The 22241-nt window shown below is 40.5% G+C and overlaps 1 protein-coding gene across 3 annotated transcripts in view; it reads right to left on the bottom strand.

Annotated features, from left to right (window-relative positions):
* Positions 1-22241, bottom strand: part of LOC117402466 (intersectin-2) — an 81416-nt gene that overhangs the window by 34896 nt on the left and 24279 nt on the right. For 2 of the 3 annotated variants that reach the window (XM_034003614.3, XM_034003612.3), the window contains exons 3-17: positions 16232-16324; positions 14456-14519; positions 13184-13347; positions 12289-12489; positions 11240-11336; positions 10116-10258; positions 8842-8905; positions 6433-6570; positions 4972-5075; positions 3993-4255; positions 2203-2352; positions 1888-2028; positions 1568-1655; positions 1019-1158; positions 355-435 (exon numbers count right to left, since the gene is read on the bottom strand). In XM_034003614.3, the coding sequence (XP_033859505.2) occupies positions 355-435; positions 1019-1158; positions 1568-1655; positions 1888-2028; positions 2203-2352; positions 3993-4255; positions 4972-5075; positions 6433-6570; positions 8842-8905; positions 10116-10258; positions 11240-11336; positions 12289-12489; positions 13184-13347; positions 14456-14519; positions 16232-16324 (1931 nt within the window). The remainder of the gene's footprint in view (positions 1-354; positions 436-1018; positions 1159-1567; positions 1656-1887; positions 2029-2202; positions 2353-3992; positions 4256-4971; positions 5076-6432; positions 6571-8841; positions 8906-10115; positions 10259-11239; positions 11337-12288; positions 12490-13183; positions 13348-14455; positions 14520-16231; positions 16325-22241) is intronic. The other variant, XM_034003613.3, reaches the window with a different exon arrangement.

Genomic DNA, 22241 nt, shown 5'->3' with positions numbered 1-22241 from the left:
TATTTCACATGTCTGAACATACATCCATACTGTGAACTGTGAACATACATCCTTGGTGAAGGTACTGGTGAGATATAAAGTTAGTATGGAAGACAAATATAGGAAGAGGTATTGAAAAAAACAAAAACAAAATATTTAAAACATTCCAGCAGGCATTCATTCAAATATGATCTCAAGTGCAAACCTTAAGCAGCTTTCAGAAAGAAAATATTTACCATGAAAAAAAAAAAAAAAAAAAACTGCTTATGTAGTCCATGCTTTTCATAAACCAGAGAGGCATGAGACAAGCAAATGGAACCGATGATGTTCATAATAGAGATAGAAAAGGTAAAACACAACAAAGTATAAAATAACCTTAATTAAGAGGAAGAGGTTGCTGAGACAGCCCAGCAAAGAGAGAAGACACTGAAGGACAGAGTCATCCATATCCTCACACTGCAAGATAGCACAGAAGGAGAGAGATTAAGAAGTGCTAGTTGCAAGTTAATGACACAGAACACAAAGTAAGAATTAAACCAATTAGTAGGTAGTAGTGTTTTTGTTAACCACACATTTGGGACTGAAAATGAAAAGCTGGGGTAATAGCTTCCCTCAACTAATGTGCTTTTTTTATTGATATGGGGCTACATGGCTCTATAAACCACTCTTATAAAAGGAGTTGTCAGATAGCTACGGGTATGCAACTGCACTTCAGGGTAATACCGAGCAGTTCCACTGAGAGGCAAAGCTTCATGTCCAACCATGTCTTGATGCTTTGGGAAAATGCACATGGAGTTTTGTAAATGTTTTGTTTTTGTTTTTTTTTCAGTGATAAACACATTTAAAAAACAGGTTTGGAAGTTTACTAACCTTTAAAACCAAGTAAAGACAAAGTCCTCTGCTAAAAGCCAGGTATTTCAGCTGTATTACAAAAACACATAACTGAAAACTGCACGATGTAAGGACACGAGAGACTCGTTTCTGCTTAATGAAAATGGACGAGAAACAAAAGTATGTTTTCAAAAGTTGTAGCTCTTACCTTAAGCTCGTTATTAAACACTTCCATTTCAGACAACTTTGACGAGGTTTCTTTCTCCAAGGCATCCAGCTGCTCTTTCAGCATACGACACGAGACATCCTTTTCAGATTGACTCCTCATCAAAGTCGTGAGTGGTGTAGCTAATGAGGGAAAATCATTTTACAAAGACATTGATTTTTTTTTTTTTAGTATTCGGTTTGCATTTTTTCAATTTTTTTTTTTTTTTTTTATACTTGTGGCAACCAGGCTCTGCTGGTAGTGTTATTCCAACCTGCATACAATTCCTTTTGAAACAGTTTTCTAAAAGACATAATCCATTCCCTGCCAACAGAGAAATCCAGGTTTTGCATATGGATTGTATTTTCAATTAGAGTGTTTTGTAAACTGGGGTAGAAAACCGGGGTACAGCTTTGTCTCCATTCAGGCACCCACTGCATGAATGATCATACATGTTCATTACACATCAGTCCACCGAAATGGTAAGCTGGAAGTAATTATACATTTAAGTGTATAACAAAGTCTGTTCAACCCAATATAGTCTATACTTACTCTGCACATTGTTAAGGTTCGTGTTTTTAAGTCTTTCAGTAAGCATCTGCTGCTCCGGGACCAATTGAGTGAGCTTTCTCTGGTAGTCCTAAAGAATGAAAAGTGCATTTTAGAAATAACAATCACAAAATAGTCCTACATTTGAAGAACTGCTAACCTGATTACAGTGAATGAGTTTGTGTGCATCTGGGTTAAGTTCTCAAACCTGAACATGTAATAACTATAAACAGTATGTTCAGTGTTTTCTGGAAGTGAAGCAAAGCAATATAAGCACACAACTTCAGAGAATTGAGAACAGAGAATTGAGAATGTGTTTCAACCTCGAGCTGCTGCTGCAGGTTATTGATTTCCATGATCCGACGGTCCTGCTTCTGATTGATCAGATCCAGTTCGCTTTTCTGGACCACCTTCTTGTTCTGAACATCATGAAGCCTGCCAGAGATCTGCTTGTGTTTGTCACCCTGGGCAGAATGAATGAGATACATGATTACAGCCTTGTTACGGAAAGATGGTTGGAAAATTTACCTCTTGACAACAAATTTGTTTAAATCTTAAAACAGGGTTTATATAAAAATGCATATGGCCCTCAGCATTGTAAGTTAACAGTGTGACAGAAGCATAGCATCTCCACTAACCACGGCCTCTAGCTCCATCTCTAGGCTCTTCTTTTTCGCTTTCAATCTGACAATGTCTTCCTGCTCTCTGTTTCTCTGATTCAGCAGTTCCTGGCGCCGGGTTTGCTCCCATTCCTGCTTCCGCTGTCGTTCAAGCTCCTGTTTCGCAGCCTGAAGAATAACAGCAGCAACTTCATCAGTGTGCCATCGTTTCAGTATCAGGGCTAAGACTGGGATGCAGACTGGGGTGCAGCAGATGAGCATTCACCATATCTTGCAACAAAAAGGGTAGTCGCATGGGGGTTTGAACTGGAAATGTTCCTAGGACCAACAAACTCAGAAGGGTTTACAACTGGGTTGGGCAGTGTCTTCACGATAAGATACGTATCACGGTACGAGGGTCATGCTATGATACAGTAAATGAAGCAGGAAACATAATAATCTCACAACTGTCTAATTTGCTTGTGCAAGTGTTTGCATGAACACTGGTAAAGCACTTTTGGTCAAATGAGCTTCACGGCATGTTTTGCTTTTGTTTCCTCTTTGTTCTTTAAAATACATTTCTTTAAAACAAAATTACAAATCAGGGCTCCAGACAAAGTTTTTGTCTTAGGAGCCATTGGCTCCAGGCCAGAAAAAAATTGGCTGCCGAATTCAGTTGCTGGGTGCCACCTCAGGAGCAAGTTAGTTGCTACCATATTCAGCTGCTTAAAATACAACTTGTTAAGACACTAAAGTGATACTAAAAAACAGTAACTCAATGTCTGTACTCACTTGTTTGTTGACACATTCTGTGGTTAATGACTGCAATGAACTGCAATGTTTATATTTTAAATATTTTGCAAGTGTTGTGTCTGGAACTGGTGACGGCACCTCTAATTGTGTATAGTGTAACATGGGAAACAGCATGCTGCAGTGAAGTCCTGATCTGACAGCATGTAACACAGACAGCTCTTATGATTACATGTTACTGTTTATTTTTCAGTGAAAAACAAGTCTAAATTGCAGCAAGTTGATTCTGCTATTTATGATATTATATACTAAATGTTTACACAACACTCAAACACGTTTGGTCACCATCACAACTGTTGCATGAAACCAGGGTTACCGTATTCTGCTGGTGTTAATACAGTACAGCATCTATGTGCGCTTACTAGCATTTGTATTCGATGAAATTGTTATTATTAGTATTAGTGTATTTGTTACTGTCCTTCTCGCACTTCAGTTTATTAAAACGTGTTACAGACCAACGAATTATTAGAACATTCATATATATTGACACATCCTTTTAAAGGGAGAGGCAGCATTTTTGTGTTACAGGCGCCAATGCGCCTAACCCAGAAAAAACAGTTTACATATATTTTTTGCCGCATTTGCAACCATTTTAGTCCCAGTCTGGAGCCCTGCAAATTTGAGCCCTACACATTTTACACACAGCGTGACTCTTCTAGAACATGAGGCGAGTCCACACTGGATTCTAAACCGACCAGAGCAGGTCGAACTTCGCCGTTTAATGTTTTCGGGGTTGACACAACTGAATGGATACTCATGTTTTATGTTAGCAGACAATTCTATTAAAAAAATACAGGGGTCACTGTATCGATAATCGTATCGTCAAGAAAAGTATCACGGTTCACCGTGTGAACCGATGAATCGGCACACCCCTAGTTGACGGATGGCCAATTCTGGTCCTAGAGGGCATATTAAACATGTAGAATAAAATAATGAACTAATAAAATGACTTAAAGTTAAATTGGCTCAATTAAACAAATCAGAATAGGTCTGCAACAGAAGCCTGGGCTCCAACGCACCTCCCTGCGTTCCATCTCTTTCCTGCGCTCCTCCTCCTTCTGCCTCTCGATCTCCCGCTGCCTCTCGATCCTGCGCTCCTGTTCTAACTGCCGCTTTCTCTCCTTCTCCTGCTGCTCCCGTTCCCACCTCTCCCTCTCCTCCTGCGCCTTTCTCGTCCGTCGTTCCTGCTCCCGCTGCTGCTGCTCCTGCAGTAACTGCCTCCGCTTCTCCAGCTCGGCGTTCCCACGCTGGTAGTTCTCCTTCCGCTTGTCCTCAAAGGTTACTGTATTGTCAACCACAACAGACACGATATCAGTAAATCTAATATTGGAAGGAATACATTTCTGATGTATAATGGGAAATTAACCCTTTGCGGTCCTATGTCGGACCTGGTCCGACATTTACTGTGAAAAAAAATACTTTTAAACAGCGCACCTAAAATAAACTGCGTGTGAAAATAAAATAAATTGGACCTGACGCGCTGAATAAATGGACCACTAAGGGTTAAAACAAATGCAGCTACAAAATGCTTCATTTCAGATTTCTAAAAAACATTAAAATCATGCAAGAACACACAAACAATGCAATACGATATGCAAAATCTTTAAATAACAGGAAAACCTGTTATTTTGGAGCAATTGTTGTAAGTAGATTTATTTAACTGGCACACAGCCACAGATAGTCAAGGACAACCAACAAATTCGGTGTTTGTTATGCCTATTAAGTTTCAAGTCAGTGGAAACAATAGTGACACAAGCAATTAATTCTGTGGTGGCAGTGGACACAAACAAATCATTTAGGCAATCCTAATATAATATAACATAAGTTATCGATCCAGGGACATGCTGTTTTATCATGCTTCAACAGTAGTGGGGATACTGTATTAATATTGTTTGGCAATCTCATCCAATCATCAATTTCAGTGATGGCAGGTCAACAGTAATATCAGAGAACTGGTAGTTTAAAAAACTAAAATGAAAGCGCATTACACAATAATACCTTGGCTTATCTTCTGTGGGGGTTCTGCAGGTTCTTCCGGAATTCCCTGAATTCCCTGATAGGTGGGGACTGTCCCATTGACTGTATCACCCCATTTCCCACCTCTGTAAATGAAAAAGAAAACCCTGAATAAAGATGGTGCCCCATTCACTGATACATACACGATTATTACAGTGCACATCAGCAGGGAAGAATTCAAACCTGAAAGTGCTCTCCCTGATTTGAAATGGTGTGCGGTTTAGATAAAAATATAAAACCACATTTCCAAATCACCTTCAACTCCATACCTGAGGCAGAAAAAAGGCATTAGCGTTGACTAACCATTAACACAAATCTGTAGCACACTTAATATACTGGGAACCAACTTAAAATCATAAAAAATATTCACAAGGCTCCAATTCAAAGAAAACAGTGAGAATGAACAGAGGAATGGCTGCTCATGACCGGGTACGAATGCTAATTGGTTAGGTTGTTCTTAAGAGCACATCTCCCAAAAGAGAAGAAACCTCAAAATGGACAAAGCTAACCAGTGGAGTACCACAGGGATCAGTATTAGGTCCTCTGCTATTCTTAATCTACATGAATGACTTAGATTCTGGTATAGTAAGTAAACTTTGCAGACGACACAAAAATAGGAGGAGTGGCATACACTGTTGCAGCAGCAAAGTGATTCAAAATGATCTAGACAGCATTCAGAACTGGGCAGACACATGGCAAATTACATTTAATAGAGAAAAGTGTAAGGTACTGCACACAGGCATTACAAATACCATAGGACATACTGAAATTGAAGAAGGAATCTATGAAAAAGACCTAGGAGTTTATGTTGACTCAGAAATGTCTTCACCTAGACAATGTGGGGAAGGTATAAAAAAGGCCATCAAAATGCTCGGTAGTGAAAAGTGTTGAATTTAAATCAAGGGAAGTAATGTTAAAACTTTACAATGCATTAGTAAGACCTCAGTTCTGTGTCAGTTGTGATCAGTTCTGGTCACCTCGCTACAAAAATGATATTGCTGCTCTCTAGAAAGAGTGCAAAGAAGAGCGACCAGAATTATTCCGGGTTTAAAAGGCATGTCATATGCAGACAGGCTAAAATAATTGAATCTATTCAGTATTGAACAAGGACGACTACGCGGCGTTCTGATTCATACATTCAAAATTCTAAAAGGTATTGACAATGTTGACCCACGGAACTTTTTTGACCTGAAAAAAGAAAGAGAGAATTGTGGGAGTCTGGAACCAACTCCCAGTAATGTTGTTGAAGCTGACACCCTGGGATCCTTCAATAAGCTACTTGATGAGATTTTGGGAACAATAAGCTACTAACAACCAAAACGAGCAAGATGGGCCGAATGGCCTTGTTTGTAAACTTTCTTATGTTCAATGCCACTTTCTTTCACTGGGCAAATCTGATTCCACGCTGTGATTTGTGGTGTTATTGTTCTTAGTCAATGGTACCTGAATGATGGAGGCATGAAATCTGGAGGCAGAGATAGTGGAAGAGGCTGCCCTGTTTTAGCCATGTCAACTAGATGCATGGCTAAAATAAATTCTTCGGCTTTTAGCTTCCCATCCCTGTCAATGTCAGCCAGGTTCCTGAAAAAGACATTATAAATTAGAACTGGACAGCACTGTGGAAGTAAACCGTTTGACCTCTCAAAGTTATGCACCTTAACTCCACACTACGCATTTGTATAGAGCAGTGGTTCTCAAACTTTTTGGGCCGCGCCCCCTTTCCTCTTTTCTGTGGTAGTTGAGCCCCCCCCCCCCCAACACACACACACACACATGCAGACGCACACGCAGACACACACACACATACATGTACTGGTAAAAAGAAAATCCAACATGCCTGCGGCTTCTCTGTGTGTCACTACTGTTTTTTTTTGTTTTGCACAAAGTAGCCACCGATCCATCATAATAAGAACTTAACACTGCAAATTACAGTTTACCGATTGTGACCAACGTTTACTACATAGTAAGCTGATAAACAACATACATTACCAGAAGGCAGCGGGCTTCATCCAAAAATATGCAAGCGTAAAAGGCACCAGTCAGATGCACAGCGCCATCTACAAACTCTGACATGCCTGGAGGTGTCCGCATAAAGATTCGTTTTAAGTTAATATATACCGCATAACGGGACATTTTGGCTAGTATTAAATTTGGCGGATTTATACTTTGGGGGATTTTTTTCACAGCACGTTCACAAAAAAGAGTCACAGTTTTGCAATTATGCTTCTAATTCCAAAAACATTTAAATAAATGTTTACTTAATTAAATGTGTTTGCTAAAACAGTATCTCATTTACAGTAACTCGTTATAGCATCTACAATGTAACTGCAGCAACTTGGAGAAGAACAAAGAAGGCCTTCTAATCAGTTACAGTATTTATTGTTCTTATATGGCCCTTAATTTTAAGAACCAGTAAACTTTTATGATAAGCATTTGCTGTCTCTCGGTTTCAAAACGATGGTTCACAACATAACAGTGGAACGATCACAGTACTACCATGCAGTAATTGTAGGGCAGTATTGCCACGTGTGAAATCTTTAACAATAAAGCAGAAACGAAAATGCTTTTATTTGCTTCGAAATCATTTCAAACTGGTTAATAGACTAGTAAGCACTGGCAAAATCAGCTCAGTTTTATATGGTGTCTGGACTTTGCAATACCTGCATGATGTCTGTAACCATTTTGTTACAGACTTTCAACAAGTCTGTCATAAACAATTTTGGCTGTTATTTAATTAAACCCTTAAAAAAAAAAAAGAACACAAAAATGCTTAACATAAAAAAGAACAGTCCTATTAGCAGGCAGTTTACACTGCCTCTGGGCTTTTGATCGCATCATCAATTCCACATTTTTTAAATCCATTGATGGAAATGTCCGGTCTACTTTTAATGTTTTCAAGTGAAGTGACTTCATGACTGCCATTATTTCTCTTGTCCAGCGCTTATTTAATCTGTTCTGTATACCAGTCTGACAGAGGGCGGGGTAGGTACGAGTACTGTATGGCATGCAACCCTCTGATTGATGGAAGTATTATTGGTGATCCAATCAAAATATTTAAAATAAAAAAATTAAAATTAAAAAAAACCCTGAACCTTCTCGTGCCCCCCCAGGATACAGTCTGCGGCCCCCTAGGGGGGCGCACCACCCAGTTTGAGAACCGCTGGTAGAGAGGACTAGGAACTCGCTCAAAACAGCAGACTGCTTTAGTAGTTTTGGAGAGATAACTCCACTCAAAACAGCAGACCAATAAACTAATATGTACGCTAACATGTACGCTGTATCTATGATCATTTTAATTGATTTTTCAAAAAAGTATTTAATTAGTTGTCCAATTTAAATATACATATTTTTTTCTCTCTTTTTTTTAATAGTTACGTTGTGCTGATAGAGTTAAAGCTAAGAAGGAAACTAGAAACAGGAGTTTTTGTGAACAAAAACCAAGCATCACTGGCAATGGAACTGTGTAGTTGGTACACAGTTGTTATATTCTATGGTCCTTTAAATACAATTTAAAGTAATGCAGCAGTAAAAGGGTTTATTTTTACTGGACAAAAACGTTAATGGAATGCAAGAAAGATTAAAGCTATGTACCAAACATTACAACAATAACAAAGTACACAGTCTCTATGCAGCTGTAACATCAAAAGCCACATGACCTCACAATGGCAGCATGTTAGTTCCATTTGTCAATTGACAAATTCATAAAAGCTCCACTTAAGTGCAAGACGACAGAGTAAAATAATAATAATTTGATACTGTACCAATATAGTAAGATTAAACTTGACAGATAATTAAAACACAACAGAAATAACTCATGGCATAAACTCTTTTCTTTGGTATACCAAAACCTACCATATTGTGGCTAGTTGTGTTTGAGTAAGATTTGACGCGACAAGAGCATTTCTGGCTTGTGGACCTGGAAAATGCAAAGAACAATGAGTCACACACAGCAAATTTAAAGTAGTAAACAGATCCATTACCATGCACCACACAGCACTGTGAATAATCAGGGTAAGCAAATAAGGTGTGCATGGGGATGGGAGTTTCGCTAAAGAAAATCCAGGACAGATGCCTTTTAGAACAGGCCAAAAAGAAACCAGACAACAGCTTACTGTTTTGTGAATGTTAAGGGGGTCATTACGCAGCAATAGGTTTACCTGATTTCAACTCACTGTGTCACAAATAAATACAGAAAAAAAACAAGGAAAATAAAGTAAGAACAATTCCATTGAGATCAAACTAACTGACTGACCCTCCCCTCTCCCTAAAGGCCAGAAACACATTCCAAAGTACTTAGAAAGACTGGTATAGTCGGTTCTAGTCTAGCTGTATAATGAAAGAATAAAAGTAATGGGATGCAGTGTATGACACAGTACTGTTTTCTTGCTTTAGTTTGATAGAAAGTCTAGATAAAGCAGTGAACAGTGTATTCAAGTCATGTAACAATACAGGGCTTTTAAACAGGTCCTGTCTGTGCACGATTAGAGGCTAATGTGAAGTTATCATGAACCATGTTAATTATGTTAAGTCAAAGCAAACATTTTGCTCTTAATAATAATGGAGTACAATAGGAAGAATAATAACAATAACTTAGTTTTCATGTATGTATATATGTAGTACACAATACAATCAGTGGTACTAAGCTAATTAAAGCACTGAACAAATAAATGCACCCATATGATATTCTATTTCCATTTGCATGAGTGAAAACACCTGTAGGAAGAGATTCAGTTTTGTTTTACTGGAAAGGACAGTGGAGATACTTCAATGTGGTTTAGTGTGAGGCATGAGTCATCTGACTGATAGAATCTCTGTGGCAGTTAGTGGTACTTTGGTGACATGATCCTCAGTTATTAGAAATATGCATTGTAGTAGACATCTAGCGCTGCTAACTGCAGCTACCATAAATATTTAATTACAGTTTGCAAAATCTAACAGTCAGGCGAAAAACTGCCAAGAAAAAAAAAAAATCTAATATCTAATAACTTTTTACATCTTATGTTTTCTCTCAGATTTCTCTAATATTTTAACACTTTTTTTTAAATTCAATACTGTATGCTTACTGCCCCCCTTAAATATCAGTATAACAAAACTATTCAGCAACTGGGGAAACCTTAAAAACTCACCTGAGAGGTATCCAGTCATAGCTTTGTCCAGACTGTTGAACATCTGCCTGTATTTTAGCCTGGAAGACTGGGGCACTGCCCAGTCACCGGAGCCCGTTTTGGGCGAGTTCCCAGTGAGAGATGTTGTCGAGGAAGAATTGGAGCTGTGAGGAAAGGAATTCCAGAATTCTTATTTTAATTTAGTAACTGTTTTCCCAGCTCCATGAACATCATTGATGAAAGATGAGAGTCAGTCAGTGACTAATTCTGTTCTATCAGTTGGCACTTCAAACCAGCATACTGTTGCTGCTGTTCCCTACAGTTTTGTTGGAAGTGAAGGTGTGTACTGTAATGTATGGGTTTATATTTTTATACAGTATATACACTGCCCTGCTAAAAGTATTGAAACAGCAGCCTTGAAACAGAATGATTGGGGGTGGGGCTTTTTTACTGCACTTAAGACACCTAACTAACTACAGTAAATATCTTGGTTTCAGTGATAACGGTCTCCACTTAAAAAAATATGCAAGAGATTTCAATACATGTATTGCCTCTTAAGCTCACTTGGACCTCTTGTTTACCAAAATACAGTAATAAAAATAATAAAAAACAATAAGCAACAATAAGTGTATGTTATCCATTTACTACCAAAACAGAACAAATCAGGTGGAATATTTTTTCTTCATTTTCACCAAAGAAATGTGTTTCTGCAATAATGACTTATGGAGACTGGTACAGCATTCAGTGAGATACCTGTATTGGCAGTTCCCATTACAAATACGGATTGTAAGGTTCAAATATGGACAACATCCAACTCGGTTATTCTGCATTGAAAGTAAATGGATAATAATTTGGATGCCACCACAATTAGCCTTGAATTTATTGTTACACCATATTCAGTTAAACGTTCTCATTCTATTTTTCATGTTCCCATCACATTCGGCTCCAATAAATAAACAGGCTAACCAAATGTAAACCATGGTATATATATATTTTTTTTACTTCAGGGACAAATCTAATGGAACACGCATAAAAGATTTACTTAAGTAAGATTTTAACATGTCACCTTACATTTCACGTTTCCCCCCTCATTCCTGGATAAGGATTCTGACTTTTACTGTTCATGGTAGGAATAAAACCCTTACCTGCTTGACCCCAAGTCAATCAAGGACTGTGCCTTTTGCATTCTTGTACTTCCAAATCCCATCGAGGACTGAGGAAAGGAACCCATCTGGGGCAGGGCTGAAATTAAACACACTGTGACTAAATCATCCGCCATAGAAATGAAGACAAATTTACAGTATGCATCTCTGTGTATATTTCAAGGATTTGACTTCTCATGGATAACAAATGTATGATGTAGGAATAGTCATTATCGTCTGTACAGTCACTTACGTAAGTTACACTAACTTTGATTCACAAGTCATATACAGCTAATGTAACAGCTGAACTGCACAAAGAATCCCTTTCTAACTGAATATCCTTCAAACACAGATACAAGCCTGTATCCTGAGCTCATCTGCAATTAATTAAGCAACCAAATAAAAATAATCTAAAAGACAACCCTGTATTTATTTAGTGATGAACAGTATCGGCAATTGCAGGACAATACAGATGTTGCCTATTGGAATATTATCCGATTAATATATTAATCGGATAATACATAACATAATTAATACAATAGTACATATTAATTTAAAACAAATATATGTTTTAAATTAAGCCATGTTAGTGTAGTAGAATAGACATTTTCATTATTATTTTTTTTTTGACACCTCAAACTAGTTTTTTAACTTCTACACTAAAGCGTCATGAGGCAAACTGGCTTCAACAAAAAAAAAAGACATTTAAAGATAACAAAATTAAAAAGAAGAAGCAGGTGAGATGTGCCCGTTGTTTTAATGCAGTTTTTGTCCTGTTCCAACAGACACTCCTACGCTCCTATGTTTTATTTAAAACTCAGTGTGACATTTGCAAGTACAGACACCTCCACTATATCCTCTATAATAGGGATCCTATTGTGGAGAACTTAAAGCTGCACACAGTATTACACAGATACACATGCATTTATTATTTGGAATGTTACTTACTGTAACTTAGAATAAGATATTTTCTTAAGGGTAGTGATGGACCGGATCTTTGCAAGTGTGTCAATATGCAGTAAAGGAAGGGGCAGATTGTATTTGTCACTTACTTGATGACAGCGGCATAGAGAGGGGAAGGAGGATTGCGTTGCTCCCGTTAGGCAACGACGGCGTGCTGATTGAAGGCACCAAGGGGGTGGAGATTCCAGAGGGAGGCAGTGAGGTCATGGAGGTCACAGACGTGGTGGGTGCCAAGGGGGTGTACATAGGCATGGTAGGAAGGATGGAGAGGTTTGGCATGCTTCCCATTCCTAGTTTACAAGTAAAACACATTGTGCAATTATATATAAAGAACTCTTAAACCAAGATGTTCAACCCCAGCCATTACAGTACCCAGATCAGGGTTATGTTTCTCTATTGACCACAAAAGCACTAAGACTTTAGATGACTGCCTATCACCAGTGATCAGTTTTACAAAGTTTATCTAGATCATAGAAGACTGCAAGCAAAAATATGTCCCTACCTGTTTCACAAAACACTTTAAAAAAGATTGAATAGTACAGTTCGACAGAAATCAGCTACCTTATGTAGAATTGGTTTGTGAAATGGACCCATGGGTACATAACATACCTAGTTTCAGGGTTTCCACAGCAGCATTACAAAGTTATTGTCAGACAGCACAACCAACGTTTGCCATAATGTCACTTTGTAAAGCTGCTTATAAGTCCACAAAACCCAAAGACATGTCTTCAGTGTGGTCTTGTTTGTACACAATTTTACAACTGGAGGCAAAATAATGTGTATGCAAATGTCCATGGGTTTTAGAAATACTTAGCATGGTAATTAGCAGCGCAGCTGGCAATACAGTCTTCCTGCTGCAGCTGCAAACTGTCAACTCCTAACTAGTGCCCAGTGCTTCCATGCCTAACACATGCTAGGAGTTACTGCAGTCCATTAGGAATTGCATATACAGGTAGTATAGAAATTCTATATTACTATATTTACCGAAGCGTGAGGACATGAGCGGGGATGGTACTGGCTGCTGCTTCATTACTGAAGGGAGTGTGGAGGGCAGGAGCTGACCCTGCAGTTTCAGCTTGATCAGCTTCATGGCTATTGAGAATTCCTGCTGGTCCATCTTCCCATCCTTGTTCATATCTGCGAGGGCCCTAGTAGAGGAAAGGAGAAATCTTTTTTACACAAGCCTTTTTATTTATTTTTTTAAATATCAACAGGAACACTTTCCAGAAAAAGGTCAGACTACATCTACATTTCTGTCTGGAGTGTAGTGGCCTCTAGACCAGTGGTGCGCAAAGTGGGGGTGTCAATACACAAATGACAGCTAATTAGTCCAAGTTATTACCTTTCAAATGAGCCGTTGACGATCAATCTAGGACTTGTACAACCGGAGAAATTATGTTTGAAGTGGCGAGTGTCAGTGAAACTGCAGCGAATAGAGCTGGAATGGTGTATGGGGTGCCAAGTGTAAAAATAAAGCACTAATGTTTTAACAGTGTTTTTCCAAGATTAAATGTAAATGTTAAACACATTCTTAAAGGTTTTGAATGTGTACATTTTTTTGGCATTGTAATATTCAGAGGAGACAGGGAAGCGGCACAGTGGCTCTCGGAGTGTAAGGGAAGCTCAGCAGCAGTATACAATGCCAAATCAAGCGCTTCAGTGGGCTCATTTAGCTTCAGATTTAGCTGGCAAAATAAATTTTGTGATAACCCAGATTTATTTCTTTCAGATTTAATTGCTGAACGATAACATTTTTCAGATGCATCTGTTATGTAAATGTGTAACTGCCAAGTGTAAAAAAATATATATAAATATATATATATATATATATATATATATATATATATATATATATATATATATATATATATATATATATATATATATATTTAAATTCACTGATTTATTAGTTAGAAACCAGATTTAACGTGTCAGCTAAATGTCGGAAAGTTTAAATAAAGACTTATTGCCTGCTTTTAAATGTTGAATTTATAATACGAGTTTTCAACATTTATAAATTATATTTGAAAGTACAAGTCTGAAAACTTGAAAATGTGTTTGTTAATATTTAGCGAAATATGGACTTTTTGTGGTTAAATCCGGGAAAACAAACACCTGTTAAAATATAAAATGTCAGCGGGGGGGGGGGGGGGGGGGGGGGGGCAACAACATGTATGCCAAGTAAGGGGGGCAGGATATAAAAAGTTTGCGCACAGTTCTAGACTACTGTTGGAAACAGAAACATGAGTAACTCACCAGATCTCAGCCAGCACTGCTGCAGGAAGCCCAGACTGCAGAAAGAACCTCCGAGCTTGATCTCCTGTCGGAACAGCCAAACAAAATGTAATTTTGCACTTCATGAAAATGGGTTAGCGTCTGCTCATTGAACCAGAACCCTTACGGTATCTATAAAAACGCTAATCAGTTATCAAAGGTTTTCATAGTTAAATAAATAACAGCCTTGGCGGTGACACAAATATCCACAGGAGTGTTTTTTTTTTTTTGTTTTTTTTTAATAGTTTCTTATTTCTTATTTTTTTATATAGCTAATTATTAAGCCATATCTTAAAGGGTGTCTTCAGGACAGAATACACATGTATTATTGTTGTAATATAAAAATACCCACAGAGAAACATACTTCTGCAAACTTGGAAATATTTTTCCACAACCAACTTGGAGAAAAGTTAAAATTATTGTATCTACTGCTTGTACAACCAAGCCCATGCAAATCAATAATAAAAAAATATAACACAAAAACAGGATATGGCTGTTTTGATCTTAACTATTTAAAGTCAAGCAGACATGTCTTATTAATTATTAGTGACAACATGAGAAGCACAATGTTTTGAAAGTTGGTTTCAAGCGGATTAATAATGTCCTTCTATAAAAGGCAACATGATCCTTCCAGCTAATACATCCCCCTAACTAGACTCAGGAAGACAAGTCCTATTTAAAGACCTACCATGAAGCTTCAAATCAGACAGCTAGAACTAACGGATGTTAAATGCATCAACTTGTTTCATGAGAATGTTTATTCTCCGCATTCCAGTATGAATCCCATCGCTGCCAGTTTGGATAGCATCTGATCACGCAGAATACAGATCTTGTGGCTGCAGTACCAGCGACACGTCAAACTACAACACCAAGGTCTTTCTAGTAACGGGCCTGTTCCAGTTCAGTACAGCCCATTTGGTATTTGGACTCAACATTTTTGTGACATCTGAATGCAGTCCCAATCCCTTTGGGCTATGTGCAGCTTTGTATGCAGATTTTACAAGCTTGATAATTAGTCTACAATAGGTCAATTTTGCACCGATAAGAAAGCGCAGCACCGATCCCTACTGTACTTGGCCCAAACTACAAGTTATCCCCTTACTCTCTACTTCCAGTTTTGCGTCTTGTGTGTATCACCTTGTCAAAAGCCTGTAGATAGTATAGACACTGTTACACTATCCTTGCAGTAATCCTTCTAATCTAGGAAGAAGGTTAGTCAGATAGGATTGATGTCCTCAGAAAACCATGCTGGCTATCTCCAAACACTGGGTCTGATTCTGAAAAGCTGAATTTGTCACGAGAGGGTGTTTGAAAAATGACTTTAACCACAGAGAGTTGTAATTCCTGTTCCCTCTGTCACTTTTCCATGTACTAACTTAGTTGCCACAGTTGTAAAAGGGATAAATCAAAGTTGCACACCCCCAGCAGTCATCTCTTAAACCGCCTCACTTTAGAAATGAAGCTGTTAAGATTCTTTTCAGAAGCGGTCGGTTGAAAAAAGAACATTAGTTACCAGTCTTTTATTTTGGAAACTGGGTGGATAGGTGAAGAAATCCATTCACTAGACCACTAGAATTCATCTCACATGGGGAGGTCCCAGCTCAGAGGGGAAATGCAAGTATTCAACACCATCTGCATTTTTCCTCCTTCGGATGGAGGTTCCTGTATTATCAATTTGTAACCTCTCCCTATCTAGATTTTGTATTGATTACACAGCAGGATTGTAAGCACTATGCTAACACCTGTATCCTACTGTACCTGTTACAAAGCCCATTACAGGCAGGAGGCTGTTAAACTGCTTGTCATGCTTGGACCTCTCCTCTGGAGTGATGGCCCACATGTTAGGACCACCTAAACAAAAACAAAAGAAAAAAAAGAGGACTTTATGATTTAAGATTGATTTAAGATTCACACACAGGTTAGAAGGCTTAGGCATACAGTACATGCAAAACAGAGGTGGTTTCTACTGTGTGGCTCCAATAGATTCTAGTTACGATCCAATGATGAAAAAGATAAAAGGTTATTATTAAAAATATATTATTGCCTTTGAGTATTTGGCCCAAACCAGAACAATTCATTTAAAATGATTGCTGAGCTTTCATGAGATAAATATTGAAAACTATACCGGTACTCAAACAATAAAGGCTTTGAATTGGGGGAAGAAAAAAAAAAAAAACACCTTTACATACTTTATCCCTCTATAGACAAAGGACCAAGGTAACTTTTTTTTTTTTTTTTTTTAAATGATTCACCTAATTTTTAATACCAACCGAGATGACTAACCATGGAATTATTTCATCATGTAGCAAAACAAATACTGTGTACTCTAGCAGTAATGAAGACTGTCTGGAAAAATAAACCACCCTCCCACAGAACTCAGTATTAGGTCAATCTCAGCTGCAAGGATTCTTTCTCAAACTGGTTTTAAGAGCAAATGCAAAACCTGAAAATGACAGATTAGGCCTTATCTTGCATAACAAAGTCTTGGATTCAAAAAAAAAATTTTTTAAATACAGCCTTTGTTCATTTTGTAGTGTAAAATAGTTTTTGATCCCTTTTAGAATGTTGTATTGCAGTAGAAAAATGTGTACAGTAATACCTGGAGAGGTGTTGTATATTATGAAAAAGAACTAAAAGAATAAACCAAAGTCAGTATTCAAGTCTATTTGGCTCTAACCCCAAAAAGAGAGTGTCAATTTGATCAACTGATACTCCTTTGAGATAAGCCACAGCTGGATTTTAATGGAGCATTTTCTTGGGGGTAAATCTGGGATAACTACTGATAGGTGGATGAAGCAATGCAGGGGGATTCACCAGCACTGTGGTATAGGTCGATCAAACTGAGCACTAAAACCGTAGAATAAAACGATAATTGTGCATAAAATGAATTAATTAATTAAAACAAAAGGAACATAAAAACCTGTGCATTTCAAAATTAGGCAATTGTACCCACAGGTTAGTGTCAGTTTACCTGCTTTATTACCATTTTACAACTGGATAGGCTGCAGCTAAGTGAAGTCATGAACATTAAGCCCAAGCAATGTTGTGTGTACAGCTTCCACACAGCAGATTTTGTACTTCTTAATTACTCATTATCAGCAGGAAATATTGCTCTGTACCTTACATCATATCCTGAAGCAACTACATTAACATAAACAGCTTGGCCACATGTTACACAAGACTCGGGAAAACAGCCTTCCCACACAGTCGGTACCAGACTGGCGGACAGAATGAAGCTGTTCCTAAGTACCCACCAGATATACCCACCCTCTTGTCTCCAGTATTGCTTTCCTATTTGATCCTGTGCCAAACCCAGTGATGCAAAAAAATAATGCCTGTGGTCCAGTGACTTTACTGCAGGTCAAAAGCAAGAGAAACTTCCTACACAAAATTAACAGAAACTGAGGCATTTTAAAGTGAAGTCATATGAAAATACGCTAGATAAGAACAGACAGGAACTAGCCTCAAAATGGCCTACTTAAGGTTTTAACACAAGGCCTGAAAGCGTGTGGATTTTCAGCAGCTAAAAAATACTAAATGTGGTTTGAAAGAGATATTGATTAAAGAACAAGCTCTTAAACTAGGGCAGAACTATTAGGAATTCCAATTTAAACATTTATTACTCATATATATATATATATATATATATATATATATATATATATATATATACATATATATATATATATACATATATATATATATATATACATATATATATATATATATATATATCATGACATTGGGTAGAAGAATTCCTAGACCTTCTAGGAACCGGGTTACCTGATTCCTGAAAAGGTTAATTACACAGTTTTTGCCCCTAAAGCACTACAAACTAGTTCTGCTTTCACATTTTTTAAATGGTCAGTTTCAGAAATAAACTTTGTTCAACAGCTGGCCTTGCTTTAGTACAGTGCTCACACTACATACTGGTAACGTTGCTGTTAAATTACTGTGGCTGATTCTTTGGCTGAAGGGATATTATCAGCTCATCATCTAACCATGGAATCTTGTGCAATTAAATCACTTAAACTCCTGACAGTAAACAATGTAACAAAATCAAGACGCAAGAGACGAAAAAAATCTATCCGTGTTGACTCAAAACTTTATTTAGGCACTCTACGATTTGACTGGCGAAAGATAACATTGGTTTATTGGAGACAACTTTTTTCAGCTTGGTACAGTAACCTTTTCACGTCCTTGTTTGTTTAATTCTTGCTCTTTTTGCCGTTTTCAGGGCATTTTGTTAATGGCATGTGTGCAAGACACAAACCTTAAGTGTATTTTTATTTCTTGCTGTTCTTGTTCTATATTTCCTAAACAACTGTTAATTTTAAGCTACTTTTTTTACACAACAGTACTCATACGTTTGGTCATGTGGCAAAGTGCCCCGCCCCTGTGTGCATTTGTGTGATCTGTGTTGTATGTTGCGTGCGTGTGTGTGTTAATGTTGGTGTATAGATTGGTACACGGGATATAAACGGGTCTGTGTTTCACGTATATTTAAAGTGTAGATTTGTATTTAGGCACGGGATTGCACATCACGCACGTGCATTTAAAATATAATATGTGAACACGGGGTTTCACGTAATGAATTCACGTGCTGGGATTCAAGTGAGTAATTAATTAGTAATTGAATCCCAGCACAACAGTATAAATAGATGCACGTTTCTTGCACTCAGGGTTGGGTGTTCGGAAGAGGAGAACGGGTGAGAGAGAGAGGAGAAACTAGAACGTAAAATCATTAAACGTAAAGATAAGTGTGTGTACTCACCGTGTTTGTTTGTCTCCGTGCACCGTTTGTGTTTAGTCCGTTTTGTTTGTCTTTTTATTTTGGCGTGTAGTGCCGTGTCCTGTGTTTTGTGTACTGTTTAAAACCTTTTATTTGTTATTAAACGCTGAGTGCAGCCATTGCACTCAGCTCATCACAACCACCGTCTGTTGTTTGAATTCCTGTCTGGTCTGACGCCACCCACTCTGGCCGTCTTTGTGACACGTGGTGTCATCGTGGGATAGCCGCGCCTCCAAGCGTCAGACCAGGAGGGGTTTTGTTTAAAAAAAAAAAAAAAAAAAAAAAAAAATATATATATATAATGGCAGAAGACGCCACAAAATGGCGGGACTGGTTCCTGGAGAATGCTGGGCTGGAGGCCCAGGCTCTGCCCATAGTCGTTCGGGCCCTGTGGATGATGGACAGTGAGAGATGGGAGGCCTATCAGCAGGAACACACCCCAAACACCTTGGAGGAAGGTGTGGAGTTTCTCCTCAGCTACCTGGAGGCAACGATAAACGGAACAGCAGCCCAGGTAGCAGGACCACCAGCAGAGGAGTACCTGCTGTCCCCATCTCCACCAGCAGAGGGTGAATGCCTGCTGGTTTCTCCACAGCCCAAGCGGGAGACAGATAAAGAGGTGAAGGACAGGGAGGAGGAGTGCCGCCTAAGGGCCAGGCATCCACGGCGATGTAACAAGCCATCGTCGGGGTGCCTCCTCTGCGACCAGGATCACCTGTTCGCCCACTGTCCCTTCCGCAGTTATGGGGAGGAGCCTGAGCGTCCACAGCCCAAGCGGGAGGAGCCTGAGCGTCCACAGCCCAAGCGGGAGGAGCCTGAGCGTCCACAGCCCAAATGGGAGGAGCCTGAGCGTCCACAGCCCAAATGGGAGGAGCCTGAGCGTCCACAGCCCAAATGGGAGGAGCCTGAGCGTCCACAGCCCGAGCGGGAGGAGCCTGAGCGTCCACAGCCCGAGCGGGAGGAGCCTGAGCGTCCACAGCCCAAATGGGAGGAGCCTGAGCGTCCACAGCCCAAGCGGGAGGAGCCCGAACGTCCTACGCCTGAGTGGGAGGAGCCCGAACGTCCTACGCCTGAGTGGGAGGAGCTCGAACGTCCTACGTCTGAGTGGGAGGAGCCCGAACGTCCTACGCCTGAGTGGGAGGAGCCCGAACGTCCTACGCCTGAGTGGGAGGAGCCCGAACGTCCACAGCCCAAAAGGGAGGAGTCGGTGCGTCCACAGCCCAAAAGGGAGGAGTCGGTGCGTCCACAGCCCAAAAGGGAGGAGTCGGTGCGTCCACAGCCCAAAAGGGAGGAGTCGGTGCGTCCACAGCCCAAAAGGGAGGAGTCGGTGCGTCCACAGCCCAAAAGGGAGGAGTCGGTGCGTCCACAGCCCAAAAAGAGGGAAGTCGGGGCTTCCACAGCCGTAGGACCCAAGCTGCCAGCAGAAGGAGAATGCCTGCTGGTCCCACCTCCACCAGCAGAGGGTGAATACCTGCTGGTGCCGTCCCAAGAGCCAGAAGGGGAGGAGTTACAGGCTCAACCCCCTGAAAATTTTTGGGGGGGAGAAGGGCAGGATGCTGGTGTCCCCCAGCAGCCTCTAGCTATGCTGCTGAAGGCAGCACGGCGCGCACATGCCCAGCCGCCACAGCAGAGGGAGCCAGCACCGCCACAGCCTCCCTCTGAGTGGCCAGCATCAGCCCCATCGCCTCTACCTCCGCCACCTCCACCGCAGTGGGAGGACTGCTTGCCCCTCCCACCTCCACCAGCAGAGGGTGAATACCTGCTGGTCCCACCTCCACCAGCAGAGGGTGAATGCCTGCTGGTTCCACCTCCACCAGCAGAGGGTGAATGCCTGCTGGTTCCACCACCGCCAGGAGCAGAGGAGCTGGAGCTGCCTCTGCCTCCACCACCGCCAGGAGCAGAGGAGCTGGAGCTGCCTCTGCCTCCGCCACCGCCCGGAGCAGAGGAGCAGGAGCTGCCTCTGCTGCCCGTACCTCCGCAGGGAGTACGGTGGCCGGAGCCCCAGAAAGGGGAGCTGCCGGCCACGAAGGGGGAGGAGGTCTGGAGACCACCAACCCCAGCAGCAGTTTCGCTGCCGGAGATCGTGGGGGAGGTCCGGAGACCTGCTCCCACTGCAGCTTCTTCGCTGCCGGCAGTACTGTGGTCGGAGCCCCACCAAAGGGAGCTACCGGCTACAAAGAAGGGGGACGAGGTCTGGAGACCACTTTCCCCAGCAGCAGTTTCGCTGCAGGAGTTCTTGTGGCCGGAGCCCCACAGGAGGGAGCTGCCGGCTACGAAGAAGGGGGAGGTCGGGGGACCACCTGCCCCCGCAGCTTTTTCGCTGCAGGACGGGACCAACAGGCTGTCAGCCGTGCCACTACCGGCAGGGGTGCTGACAGCATGGCCAGCCATGGGCCCACTGAAGCCTCCCTTCCCAGCCCGAGACTTTGTTCTGGACTGCTGGGTTTTTAAGGGGGGAGGTGGCCGTTGAGGCCATGTGTGCTGCGCACAAGGGGGGGTATATGTGGCAAAGTGCCCCGCCCCTGTGTGCATTTGTGTGATCTGTGGTGTATGTTGCGTGCGTGTGTGTGTTAATGTTGGTGTATAGATTGGTACACGGGATATAAACGGGTCTGTGTTTCACGTATATTTAAAGTGTAGATTTGTATTTAGGCACGGGATTGCACATCACGCACGTGCATTTAAAATATAATATGTGAACACGGGGTTTCACGTAATGAATTCACGTGCTGGGATTCAAGTGAGTAATTAATTAGTAATTGAATCCCAGCACAACAGTATAAATAGATGCACGTTTCTTGCACTCAGGGTTGGGTGTTCGGAAGAGGAGAACGGGTGAGAGAGAGAGGAGAAACTAGAACGTAAAATCATTAAACGTAAAGATAAGTGTGTGTACTCACCGTGTTTGTTTGTCTCCGTGCACCGTTTGTGTTTAGTCCGTTTTGTTTGTCTTTTTATTTTGGCGTGTAGTGCCGT

This window comes from Acipenser ruthenus, chromosome 5, assembly GCF_902713425.1.
Source record: "Acipenser ruthenus chromosome 5, fAciRut3.2 maternal haplotype, whole genome shotgun sequence".
Taxonomy (NCBI): Eukaryota; Metazoa; Chordata; class Actinopteri; order Acipenseriformes; family Acipenseridae; genus Acipenser; species Acipenser ruthenus.
Note: the sequence above shows the minus strand (reverse complement) of the source record. Positions and strands in the feature narration are given on the sequence as shown.